Source organism: Chelonoidis abingdonii, chromosome 7, assembly GCF_003597395.2.
Source record: "Chelonoidis abingdonii isolate Lonesome George chromosome 7, CheloAbing_2.0, whole genome shotgun sequence".
NCBI lineage: Eukaryota > Metazoa > Chordata > Testudines > Testudinidae > Chelonoidis > Chelonoidis abingdonii.
In genome coordinates, this window is record NC_133775.1 from 103,066,070 (window position 1) to 103,080,271 (window position 14,202).

Genomic DNA, 14,202 nt, shown 5'->3' on the forward strand with positions numbered 1-14,202 from the left:
ACAACTTATGCAGATATCTAAGAATTTAAATTTTGTTTCCTAAAACAAAAATTCAACACTAGACACTACAGCAAGCAGGTATTGTAGAACCTGCTTAGTTCATAATCCTGTAGCAAGAGATAAAAGTATTAATTGCAATGAGTATTTTATATTCTGGCACATGTATATAGTTTACCTTTTCATTATACCAAGAGTATGTTCACAGTTTGCTTTGTATTTAAAATTGTTTGTGTTTAAATAAAGTTTGTATTACTCACCAAACAATGCCCTGAGCCCCAGATCCTATGGGCTTCAATTGTTGGTACCGTTTTAGTACAGTGAATGTGGAATCTGCGACTTGAACACTGTAAAACTGACTATCACATTTACTGTCACTCATGTTGCAGTGTCATGTAGTTTTTTTCCCCCAAGGACCTGGCACAGTTTTCAAGATCTTTAAACACAAAAAGAGATATTGAACAATTGTTTATTCTAAACAGGAAAATTCGTTAAAATCTTTTCAATATTTTCTGTAGAAGAATTTTTCAATACATATGCTATTTATTAAATGATGTTTTCATCAGGAATTGTTATTAGTGCTTTGGTTTATATTAATACATAAGGTACACATATGTAAGATGGCAAAAATAAATGGACTCTTCACGGATTTAAACAAATTAGGCATTCTTTATCCAGCTACCAGTTCTTGTAAAGTAAGATACACAAATCTTTATGGATGAAATCACTGCTAAATAGAGCAAATGTTTCCTTCATAACCCCAAGAAGCAACTTTCTTTTACTGATTCACACAGCAGAATTTAACATTCCATGGGACTGTGATTTAACCAGCAACCTTTAAGGGGGAGAATGTAAAACTCATATCTGGAGTTGTTATGCTATTACTATTGTATGTGACTGCAATCTCATGGCAAAATTCAACATTTCTTTGTGCATTTCAAGAGCAGATAACAGGTATGGAAGTCAGTAGCACAAAAGGGTAGAGCACAGTGAGTGGCCTGGCAAGCACTGGGAAAAGCCATGATACAGGGGGCCTGGGGCAAAGCAATTTCGGGGGCCCCTTCTGTAAAAAAAAAATTGCAATACTATATTCTCGTGGGGGCCCCTTCGGGGCCCAGGCAAACTGCTCCACTTGCTCCCCCCCATGGGTGGTCCTGGGAAAAATAAACCTTCCGCATCTTGCCACAAACCCAGTTTTGAGAAAACTTCTTTACAAGGTGTCACTGGTTCTCAGAATCAGCTAGTGCTAAAAAGCACTAAAGCTCATTAAAAGGGTTGGACAAATATTTTCCATCAAAACTTTTTTTGGATCGAAAACTAGGGGTTTTTAAAAAGCAGGAAAAAAAAATCACGGACAATGTCTGCTTTCCTTCAAAATTTGTTGTGGTTTTTTTTAATTGAAAAGCTGAAATTAGTCTGCCAAAACCTGAATATGGTTAGGGGTTTCAGAAGCGTGTGGACAAATATTTGCTGCTTGTTGTGTTTGATTGTTTAAAGGAACAAAAAAAAAATCTGCTTAAAAAAAATCCAAAACTTTTGAACCACCTCAGCTTGTGACTAAACGCCTGAGCCCATCCAGTCAGAGATTTTTCCAGATACTGATACTGATACTCTGTTGCCTTTCTTGACTCATATCTGTCTCCATAACTTTGGGTTCATTCAGGTTAGAACATAAGAACAGCCATACTGGGTCAAACCAAAGGTCCATCCAGTCCAGTATCCTGTCTGCTGACAATGGCCAATGCCAAGTGTCCCAGAGGGAGTGAACCTAACAGGTAACGAGCAAGTGATCTCTCTCCTGCCATCCATCTCCACCCTCTGACAAACAGGCTAGGGACACCATTCCCTACCCATCCTGGCTAATAGCCTTAACCTCCATGCATTTATCTGTTTCCTAGAGACTGGCTCCATGGGGTCCCTCACAAACTGGAGAAGGTTACTGTGGGTTTGTCTTTAGTTTACTTTTGTACATACTCCACGAACTGGAGCATTTGAGCTGTTCTAAGAATCTGGGATGAGCCTATGTTGTGAAAACTGACAATGCTCCAAATAGCACATGCATGTGAATGGACACAGGAGCTAAAATTAAATTACCTGGGGTTCTCAAACTGTGGGTCAGGACCCCTCAAGGTTCACAAGGTTATTACTGGGGGTCATGAGCCTGTCAGCCTCCACCTCAAACCCCGCTTTGCTTTCAGCATTTATATAGTGTTAAATATATAAAAAAGTGTTTTTATTTTATAACGGGAGGGGAGTCGCACTCAGAGGTTTGCTATGTAAAAGGGGTCACCAGGACAAAAGTTTGAGAACCACTGAATTAACTCCTTTGAGCCCTCAGGAATGCGGGAGGGGGGGTCTCCCTTGGTAGGGTTGGGAAGGAGGTAGGTGGTGTAGGATAGTTCTCTTTTCCATGTGATCCCTCCCCCAGTGGCTAATTTTAAATGAAGCTACTCTCCCCTGACATGAATCTTCCTGTGGCACTGAATTAAATATAGACTATAATTTGGCATTTGAGAAGTGAAAGGGATGGTACCCCTAATGGAAAAGCTAACAGCTTGGCTCTTCTGCAAGCCTCAAACTGCTGAATGAGCTTTAGGGTAGGGAAGGCTGTGCCTCTCAAACAGCCTGGCCCTGCCCCCTATCTGACCTCATCTACTTCCTGCCCCACAACTGCCTGCCCCCGTCAGAATCCCCAACTCATCCTGCTCCTTGCCCCCTCACCGTACCCCAGAGACCCCACTTCCACCACCCCAGGACCCCATCCTGCTCCCTGTCCCCTGCCTGCCCCAACCCCTATCCACCCCCCACTGAGTCCTGACAGACCCCCAGAATGCCCATGATCCAAACCCCCCCATTCCCTGTCCCATGACCGCCCCCGCACCTCTGCCTCCTCCCTGTCCCCGGAACCCCCTGCCCTTATCCAACCCCCCTGGCACCTTACCCCCGGCTCCCCCTTCACCCGGAGCCTCAGCGCGTCGTATCCAGGAGCTTCCCTGAACAGCTGCAGCATGGCTCTGATGAGGCCTGAGCACGCAGCCCCGCCCCCTTACCACGTGGCTCTGAATGGAGCGGAACTCAGGCCCCGCCAGAGGCATGCTGCACAGCTGTTCAGGGATGCTCCTGGACGCGCTGAGGCTCCGGGAGAGGAGCGGAGGTGGGGTCGAGCCAGGGCCGGGCTGGGAGCCTCACCCATTCTCTTGAGGGCCCCTGCTGAGCCCAGGACCTGGGGCAAATTGGCCCACTTACCCCGCCCCCCCGGGTGGCCCTGCCATGATATCAGGCAGAAACAGAATTTCAAAAAGACATAAAACTAAGTGTGTGCAAGGAGTTTGAAATTTACGCAGAAAGAAGCACAGAGCCAATAAAGGGACTCAAGAGAAGGGATGAGATGATCAGAGCAATAACAGTAGATGTGTATCTTAACTTTAGTAAGGTTTTTGATACTGTCTCGTATGACCTTCTCATAAACTAGGAAAATACAACCTAGATAGAACTACTATAGGATGGGTGCATATCTGGTTGGAAAAGTGTTCCCAGAGAGTAGTTATCGGTGGTTCCCCGTCATGCTGGAAGGGGAGGGGTCCCATGGGGATCAGTTCTCGGTCCGGTTCTGGTCAATATCTTCATTAATGATTTAGATAATGGCATAGAGAGTACACTTATAGAGTTTGCAGACAGTACCAAGCTGGGAGGGGTTGCAAGTGCTTTGGAGGATGGGATTTCCTTTAAGATAAAATTTGAAGGGGAAAAAAAACAAACAACTTTTGGCTTTTCAGGTTTGGTTCTTTGACTGTGATCAATACCACAAGGCCCTACTTTTTGCAAGATTCATGACTGCAGATACTTAATGTCCTAATAAAAACTTTACTATGGCCAATGAGCTATTGAAAAGTCACATTATGTAGATCTACAAATCCTGGAGTTTCCTTCAAAAAAAGACTAAGATCTCCTACTCCTTTCACTCATCTTTCTACAAAGGAAAAATTCCATGCATGTTCAGTTGGGAATAAAATATCGAGAAATTCCAAGAGCTAAACTAGAAATAAACCTATAACCATATAAATCATGGAAAGAAGTCCCACATGTGAAGTACAACAAATTTCAAGTACCAATATTAAATTAATCAAGTTACAAAGGAAGACAGCCAAAACATACCAGATTAAAAATAAAGAGAAAATTTTCACAAAAATAGTTTCTAAACAATAAAAAATATTTACCAGACAGTACCTCACCAGCCATTTCAAATTTGGTTCATACAACATCCATGACAGTCTATAATAAGATGTAAATATATTATACAGACTATTTCTACATTATGACTATGCTGGCATTGCTACACTGACATAGCTATGTCAGCATAATGGTGTATGTAGATGCAGCCTACACTAACAGAAGTTTTTCCAACAGTGTAGGAACACCATCTCCTTGAGCAACGGTAGCTTTGTCAACAGAAGCATGCTTCCATCAACCCTAGCTGCATCTACACTGGAAGTTAGGGTCAGCATAGATGTGTCAGTCAGGCATGTGAAAACACACACTCCTGACCAACATAGTTATGTTGACCCAACTTTTAAGAATAGAACAGGCCTGTGCAACGTTCACTACTTCAAAGCAGCAGTCTCAAGGACTGCTTTCTGTGCCTGCTAACTAACAACATTCTAAAGGTAGTTTGTCAAAAAAGTGCTCTCTAAACTCATGTTACCTATTGTCTTGGCTGTTTCATTTACTAAACTGATGAGATAAAGACTGATGTGATACATTCAGAAGGCTATTTTCTTTCGGACATTTTTGAACATTTTAAGAAATTCTGTTCAATGGCACAGGTATATAGCTAAAAGAATTACCAGTTGGTTTTGAACATTTGTTTTTTCTAAAGCCACAAATTTTCACATAAATCTGCAACAAAGAAGTCTTTTGAAGAGTCACATCCTCATGTTTTAACACATCCAGTTCTGTTTTCGATGACCAATTATTTCTAGTCTATCGATGACATATTTATTTGCCTGTTACTACAGATATAAACAGCAGACACCTGTATAAGTGCAGGTACAATCAGTAAAACTCCAGTCTCCTTTCTACCCACCATCCAAGAACAGTTCATTCTTAACTGGCAGGATTGCAATAGTTAAATCAACCAGTCACCTCTTTGCCTCATACAAAGAAGGAAGAGAGGCAAAGAATTAGCAATGTAATTTCTAATCAACACAACATATCCTTAACAGTGATTCACATAATTCTTTGCTGGTAGCCTGCAAAAAACAGATTGGTGATAGTTCTCATACACGTTTCCAATACTATGTAGCAGTTGAAGACAGTTAACAAACATACATGGAAAATTAGTATTAGTGAACTAATTGCTGCAGTTACCATAGCGATATAAGACAATTTGAAATGGGAACAGAGGTGACCCACAGGATCCTGAATGGGAAGGAAGTGTCATTAGACAATCTCTCAATAAGCAATGATGTTGGTCAGACAATGAAAAAAGTTACTGTTTAGTTTTGTTTTTTTAATTAAAAGCCTCATCTATGATCAGCTTTTGGATGACATTTTCATTATTCTGGCACCTTTCAGAAACAACAAAAATCACTTAAACATAAGAGACAGTGAAAACATTTTGTTATGTTTTTTTCAGATACTGATTTAATTTGTGTGAATACAGGTGTATTTGTCCTAATATTATGTATAATACTGACCAGGTTTACTGTATTCTCCATGAAAATACTTGAGATTTTACATTTATTTTAAAAGCAGAAGCAAGACTGTCACACAGGACAAAAAGACACCATCTTGTTCACATTCCTTTCCCAGCTACTGACAATCCCCTGCCTGCTGCGGAAAAGTGATGCCAAATTACAAAAAAGGTAAATAGTAAATGCTACACAAGTTTCAAAACCTGACAATCCATTGTGTCCAGAAGTTAGATAAATCATCAACACAAAGTGTCACATATAACCATGCAAACATCTATAAGTACTTGGTACAGTTTTGGGGCTCAAAGTACTTTCAGCAAGAACAAAACATACTGGGAAACTTCCTGAGGAATCCACAGGACTGCTGAATGTTTTAATCTATTATAGCATTAGTCTTCAAATTGTCAGAAATTAAATTTAAAAGAGGATACTAAATAATAACAGGAACCAATGTAATGGCACAAGTTCAGTTATTGTGAGGATGAATTTTTAAGAACATTTGAGTTTGGTGATGTGGATAAAAGGGATAAGGATGGAATTTTACACATAGCCAGTAACAGAGAACACTGCCCGCTTAATCATCATTTCTTCCTGTTCACAATTTCCATGTTAACACTGAAGAGAAAAACATTAAGTGGGTGACAAGACTGAATCTACTTTCTTTTGAGTAAACAAACCCACATTACTGGGGGGGGGGGGGAGAGATTCAAAACACCCTTCTTCCACACATACCCCCTTACTGCCATGACCTGTTGTCCTGAAGGAAAGTCAAAGTAGATCAGATACATTTGTCAGCAGCTGTCTTTCTGATCATATTAGACTCTAAACAAGTTTAAATTTCATTATTTCTATTAGAGGAGGAGCTGACAGACCCCCTTATATTTAGGTTGCCTAACACTCTCCGTTATAAAGGATAATTAACACATTTTATTCAAGTATTATTAACATTTCCATTGTTTGCAACAGGTCTTTGATACTCAATAAGGAGAAACCCCTCAGGCTACAGACATGCCTTTTCTTTGAGCAGTCACATGACATTTAGCTTTAGCTGAACTGCAATATGTTTAAAATGATCACTTCCCTTCTTGTGCGCCTCAGAAATTTTTGGCTTCTGACCACCCTAAAGAGCCTGTTCTTTCTATCAGTGCTGCCACCACCACTGTGCAGGGAATATCTGGAAACTGACCGTCTTCAACAATCCTTTCCTCCCCCTGACCCAGTGTCTATATAAGGAATGAGCTGGGGCAAAAAGGGAGCCTGACCATTCCTAGACCCAGTACATGGTACCAACTGCCCATTCCCCCACTACAATGTAACTACAGTCCCATAGCTCAAGTGATACGAGCCTGTGTTGTGGTGCTGAGGGTTTAAACCCTGATCCTGATACATGATGAGGAGGTTGTTATAACGGTACATATTAAAACATTGGTTTTATATCTCTCTTTAAGAAAACACATCTAGGAAATTGCATACAAAAAGTGTTAAAAGAACATTATTTAAGTTGCAAAGTTTCAAGCACTGTGAAAGTTAAAAAATGCTAGATTTACAGTTGCCATAAAACCTTAATTCAGCTCCCTTGTGGATATGCATTATGATCTTTAATTACATTATTACACACTATTTTTTCCACAGAACCTTCCTCTCATTCAGTGAACAGGCTGGATGCACCTGGAGATAAAATTACAGTTATATGGACCACCATAAATTTGGCATTTTCTAAGCGTTGGACACTGCAACCTAAATAGTATAATTTGTTGAAATAAAGACAAATAACTATATTAAAGGAAAAATTCAGCAATCTTTTCAAGACTTAAAGCCACTGGAAATGGCCTTTTTAAAAAATTTACATTGTATTTAACATTTTAAAAATGTTAAAATACTTAATTCACTAAGTCTGACAGAATAGATAATGAAGATAATCACTTTCCTTTTGGTTTTAATAGAAAAGCACTCACTTTTAAGCATTGTTTTGGGAATGTTTCATCACATATTTTAAATGTTTGTGTATATATGGAGTTTTTGGTTTCAATTGTTAATTCTACTGTTTATATTTTCTCTATAAACAAAAAAGTATAGAAAAGAATACATTTATATAAAACCAGCAAAAGTAGAGTGCTTTTCCAGTTGAAATCATTGCGAAATTTCTTCTCCATCACAGGAAATATCGCAGTTTCCATGAAGTAAAAAGTTACACTCTGAGCCAGTCATATTGCTACATAAATGTGATAAATATATTGAAACCCAGAGTACACAATTTTTGCTGGTTTTGATATTTTCATTTGTCTGTCTGTGATGTGATAACTTTTGAATGCAGCATCTGATCAATTTCACTAGAGGATACACTGAGCCCCTGGCATCTGATTAGCAGACCAATTAGCTTCAGCTATTGTCTACAGATTAAAGAACCCAGCTGATGACAGCCATAAAAATCTTCCAGCATAACATCATTCATTTTAGCTCTGTCCCAATAGATTTTAAAATGCTGACCCCCTGAATGACTTATCCCCCAGATAGAAAGAAACAATACTGGTAGAGGAGAAGGTGCAAACAGGGAGAGCACACAGAGCTCCTTACATGGGAGAGGAGAATGAAGGACCTGGCACTGAAGGAAAGGGAGAAATAGAGGGCACACAAAGCCCCTAGCATATGGTGGAGAGGGAAATGGGAGACAATAATGGGCAGGAACACAGGGATCATACAGAGCCCTGGGGGGAGAGGGGAGAAGGGAGGCACGCTGAGATCTTGGCAGGCAGACCCAAGTATGGGAGTAGGAGGAATATGGGGCACAACAGCTCCATAGGGGGAAGCAGTAAGGGGTATGTGTGCAAAAAGTCCCTGATAGGAGGGAGAGGCTAGAAGGGGTGCAGGGAGTCCCTGAAATAGAGGGGGACAGGATAGGGGCAGACAGGGAGCTTGTGCAGGGAATGGAGTGATGCAAAGAACCCCTAGTGAAAGGGGCCAGAGTTTGCAGCTATTAGGAGCCAGACCCTCCTTAGGCCTAATCTTCATGAGGAAAAAAAAAGGTCCTTACTCCTGGGGGCATTCTGCACCAAAAAGTTAAAAATCCTGCAAACAACATTTTAAAATTCTGCAAAATTATTTCAAGATACCTGTCAACAAGTTTGTCTGTAAATATACAGATACACACACAAATTCGCCCAGGAGTAGAGAGTTAAAGAAACCCCTATGACAACCCAGTTCCTGTTTCTCTGCTCCCACTCCCCCCAATCCCAGCCAGGGGGTCAGACACCCACAACCCCTACCCCTCAGATCCCAACCATGGCCCCCCTAGCCAATACATCCAAACCTCCTCCCCCTCAAAGCCCAGCCATGGGGTCCCCCTAGCCCAAATACCCGCACTCTCTCCCCTCTAGAGCCCAGCCACAGGTCCCCCTTGCCCAGATACCTGCATCCCCTCCTTTCCCCTCCAGAGCCCAGCCATGGGGCCCCTCCAGCCCCAATATCCACACACCCTCCCCCTCAGATCCCAGCAGCGGGGCCCCCCGCAGCTCAGACAACTGCACCCTCTCCCCCTCAGAGCCCAGCCACAGCCCCCTTCCCCAGATACCTGCACCTCTTCCCCTCAGAGCCCAGCCACAATGCCCCCTTGCCCAGATACCTGCACCCACTCCCCCCCAGAGTCCAGCCATGGCCCCCCACAGCCCAGACACCTGCCTTCCCCTCCACCAAGAGCCTAGGGATCCAGAGAGAGAAACAGCCTGATGCACCACCCTCTCCTTCCCTCAGGGCATGCTGGGAATTGCAGCTGCCAGGAACCCTCTAGCTCCCTTCTCCCTCCCCCCAGAAGTGACTTCTATGTGTGAGCTGAGCTCTAATGGGTCCAGTGGCCCCTAGTGGCAGCTAGCAGCACTGCAGCCCATTTCTGTGGGGGGAAGGAAATTCTGCGCACATGTTAATTTCTGCAGAATTCTGCACTGCACAGTGGCATAGAATTCCCCCAGGAGTAAAAGGTGTATTGATAACTAGAGGTAAATTTCTAGTAGAGAAAAGGTAGTTTGTACTTTTCATACAAATCAGTAGGTGAAGTCAGAGACTGGGCTTGCCCACAGGCTTCAACTGAACCTGCTAACTCATGTGAAGAATACAAATTGCCTTGCCTTTACCAGGGTTTTACCTTGAGCTAGCTAACTTGAGTTAAGAACACTTTTTTTCCTGATAGCATTAAAGATGAAGCATTAAAGGAAGGAGGAAGCTACGAGCTCAAAAGGCATTTTGACAGAATTTGACTGTATAAAACTATCCTAAAATTAAGCTGATTTAGAAGCCAGGATAAACGCTTTCTGAACTCCAGACTGTTGGAAACCGCTTTGATTAGGATTCGAGATCACCAACTTTGTCAGTCAGCTCGATTTCTTGACTCTCAAGTACCAGTCTCTTAACTGACAATAGTTTATTTGACCTATCATGTACGTCATGGGTATGCAAAGCATATTCCATATATCCTGACTGTAGAACCCGTATCAGTAGGCCCAACACTGGTATGGAAAGTCAAGGACTCCACTGGAATTTAGCATCACATTCAATTTAAAAAAACAGACGTTTTCAGTTACTGGTGTTCTCATATTATTTAGTGAAACAATTATGATCAATATAGAAACAGAAATCTAAGGTATTCATGCTATGAAAGATGGACAGTGATGATAATCTCACCAATATCTTCACAAACTGACATCTCCTGAATCAATATTATGTACTATCAATTTAAAAGGATTATACAAAAGTAATAAATATGCACATGGTGCATAAAAAAGCAGCTTACATTCACTGGGTGGTCCAATCTGAAAGTTATTTTGTTCTCCAACTAGTCGCAACCACGAGAAAAGTTCCAGAAACACAAGGCTAATACAGCATGTCAGATGCAGTAAACTTGTGAATACATTTTAGCTTACATGCACTATTTAAAGTGTAATTGCAGTCAGGAGAGTGACTATTCAAAAGTGGCATGTTCTTACTAAACAGATCCATTCTCTGTATATCTTCAAAGTCACATCTGCTTATTTCATAGACATACCAAGTTACTACTGTTAGTATTTCACTCTAAATACAGGTCTGGAGAAAGGCACTTCAACAAAAATATAAACATCAATTTTGTAGAAGAATCTTTATTGCTGGCAGTGAAGGGCAAAGAATCTCAAGGAGCATAACTTGATTTTTAAATCCCAGGTTGAGATTCTAATACTGGTAGTTAGATATAATTTGTAAGTTTATAAAATGAAAAGATGAAGTCACAGAAACAAAATATGGAAAGTTTCAGGATCATTTTTTGGTTTTTAAGTATCATTTTTTGTAACATAAATGCACTTAAACCTAGTGTGTACCTTACTGGTAGGTCAGTGGTCCCCAATCTGCTCTTCCCCCCACTCTACTCCAGCCCAGGCCCAGACACCAGCTCCCAGCCATGGCTCTGGTTCCATTCCCAATCTCAGCCCCCCAGTTCCAGTTCTGCCTGTGGCTCTGTTCCAAGATGCTGCCCCAGCTTCAGCCCCCACTCCTCCCCAGCCTTTCTCCCACCTGTGGCCCCCTGCTCCTGGCTGTAGTTCCAGCCCCACTCCTAGCCGCAGTTCTGCTCCTGGCACACCAGCCACAGGCCCGCTCCCAGCCCGGCTGCAGACTCACTCTTGGCCCCATTCGTGACTCTGAACACTCTAGAATGTTAGACTTTTGGGGATAATCAGTTTTTAACCTAATAAACTTGACAGTGAATTGAAAAGCAGTAAGTTGAGACAGCATCTTAGTTCTAAAGGTAAAGTTCTGTCACAGCTGGTATATATTGTATAGCAATAGGTCAGACCAGACTAGATGATTATAATTATCCCTTCTAGTGTTGAAATCTATTCAGCTGAACTACTACTGAAATGTAGTAGTTATGACAACTAACAAAACAGACGTAACATACATAAAATACAAGAAACCAATAATTGTCAAGCAGTTAGAATGAAATAGTATACACTCCTAAAGATTCAAAATACCTTCAGATTAGACATTTGGCAACTAAAACTTCTAGACCAGGGGCAGGCAAACTTTTTGGCCTGAGGGCTACATCACATTTCCAAAATTGCATGGAGGGACGGTTAGCAGAGACTATGCCTCCCCAAACAGCCAGACGTGGCCCAGCCCTGCCCCCAATCCGACCCTTCCTGCTTCTCGTCCCCTGACAGCCCCCCCTGGGACTCCTGCCCCATCCAACTCCTCCCTGTTCCCTATCCCTTAACAGCTCCCGGAATCCCCACCACCCCATCTAACACCCCCTCTCCTTCCTGACTGCCCCCAGAGGACTCCTGCCCCATTCAACCCCCCTGTTCTCCCCCCCGACCACCACAACCTCTATCCACACCCTTACCTCCGAGCACCACTCCAAACTCCTCTGCCCTCCATCCAACTCCCCCTGCTCCCTGCCCCGTTACCGTGCTGCCTGGACCACCGGTGGCTGGCAGCGCTGCAGCTGCGCCACCCAGAGCGCCAAGATAGGCAGCTGCACTGCCTGGAGGCGGGAGCCAGTGACACCACCACTCAGCTCATAGCACCAGGTCAGGCCCCAGCTCTGAAGCTGCGCTGTCCCAGGAGCTCGCAGCCCCGCCGCACAGAGCATTGTGCCGGCAGCAAAGTGAGCTGAGGCTGTGGGAGAAGGGGAACAGCAGAGGAGGGGCCAGGGACTAGCCTCCTGGAGCAGAAGCTCAGGAGCTGGAACGGACGGTCCCACGGCTGTAGTTTGCCCACCTCTGTTCTAGACTGCTGCAATGGCTGTACTCATTCTCCAAGCAAAAGGCTAGTCAACAACTACCTCTAAAGCACATTTCAGCAGTACACCCAGTGATAACAGGGTGGACCTCAGCTTCCCAGGGCTGTTTCTCTAAACCAGATTACACTGCCACATAGTGATTTAACAGATTTAAAGAGAGCATCTTTTAAAAAAAAAAAAACCACCACCTTTTTCGGTTGTGAAATTATTCTGGTTCAGCAAACAGAAAGCTGAAGTCATGTTGATAGGTCAATTTTAATCACATTTTTACACTTTGAGTAACACTGCCAATTGATTATTTAGGATGACACCAGATCATTCATAGTCAATGTATGCTGCTCAAGATGCAAAGGGCTTTTACACCGAGTTAATGTTCCAGAAACGCAGACTGGCGCCCTGCCAATAATATACCAGTTGCCCCGAGAAGACGTGCTCCTTTTAAAACAGGGGGCCCATGCAAGACAACTAGACCAACATCTCAGTGCAGGGAACAGTCCTTAAGTACCCGACCTGTCACTGCTCGGGTTCTGCAGGGAAGCCTATTAACAATGAATTTCCCATAGAGTTTATTACACTCGTGGAGGTCCGGGGGGGATTCCTTCCCCGCACCCTGTAGTCTAGTTACTAACGCCCCCCCCGGGGGGGGGCACGAGGCTGAGCACCCCCAAGGCCGGCGGGCATCCAGCTGAGACGGCTTCTGCGGCCGCCTGCAGCAGGACAGAGGATGCGAACCGAGGGCAGGAGCTCGCGGCCGGCGGGCCCGGGCTCTGACAGACTGCGGCACCGCGGGGCGGGGGAGGCCGTCTGGCGAAAACACAGCCCCGGCCCTCCGCGGGGCAGCTCCAGGGGCACCGCCTCGAGCCGAGCCCCAGCGACAGCCCGCCGGGCAAGGCGGGACAACAGGGAAAGTTTCGGGGACAGCTCCGCGCTAAGGGGAGCGGGCTCAGCCAGCCGGACGCGGGCGAGGGTCTCGGGCTCAAGTCCCCATATAACTGGCCCCAAGGCCTGGAGACCCGCCCCTCCCCCCTCTTCCGCCCGGCGACAGAAACCGCCCGGCCGCAGTTTCCCCTTTTTCCCTTCCCGCTGCCCTCTCCTTCTTCCCTCCCTCACCGTCTGCTCTTGAGGCTCGGCGCGTGGGTCCCGCGGCAGCGGCTTCGCTCCTCCGCCTCCCAAGGCCTCCCTCGCCACAATGGCCTCTAGTCGCGGCCCCCTCACGGGCCGCGCCAGGTCCGGACCCGCTGACGAGCAGCCACACTGCCCAATCGCCGCTCAGTGCCTACCGGCCGCAGCCAATCAGCCTGCGGAGGCGGGACCCGATAGCCACTACATAAGGAAGAGGAGGCGCAGGGGGTTGCTGCAGTAGAGGCGGGGAGGTTGTGGGGTTGGTTGGCTTCGGTTACCTCGCTGCCGCCTGGTGCTGATGTCATCAATTTATGTTACAGTCAGTGTGATGTCATCTCACCCCACAGTGTCCTCATGAGATGCTTGACATCCTCATTGCAGGGTAAAGCACCATGATCAGGGCAGTGTGGTCAACACTGCACCACAAACTGCCATGAGGTGCAGTCAGGGTAGAGCCTCCTGTTGCCACAGAGTGATGCCATCCCCTCCTGTCAGGATGCCATGTGGTGCTCATTGCATCACAAGATGCTGTGGTCACTTTCCATCCATGTTTTTAGGAGATAGTGGTGGGATATGATCACTCTGCCACTGTGGAGCCTCTCCAGTTCTGTAACACATGCCAGCCATATT

General features: G+C 44.6%; 1 protein-coding gene across 7 annotated transcripts in view; it reads right to left on the reverse strand.

Annotated features, from left to right (window-relative positions):
* MAPK9 (mitogen-activated protein kinase 9) overlaps window positions 1-13,687 on the reverse strand; it is a 75,916-nt gene extending 62,229 nt beyond the window's left edge. For 6 of the 7 annotated variants that reach the window (XR_012656314.1, XR_012656313.1, XR_012656312.1 and 3 more), the window contains exons 1-2: window positions 13,561-13,679; window positions 258-433 (exon numbers count right to left, since the gene is read on the reverse strand). Coding sequence is in view for 3 of the 7 variants with exons in the window: in XM_032802356.2 (XP_032658247.1) it covers window positions 258-379 (122 nt within the window). In the remaining 4 variants the exon portion in view is untranslated. Of the gene's footprint in view, window positions 1-257; window positions 434-13,560 lie in introns of all 7 variants that reach the window. The other variant, XM_032802375.2, reaches the window with a different exon arrangement.
* Window positions 13,688-14,202: the final 515 nt, after the last annotated feature.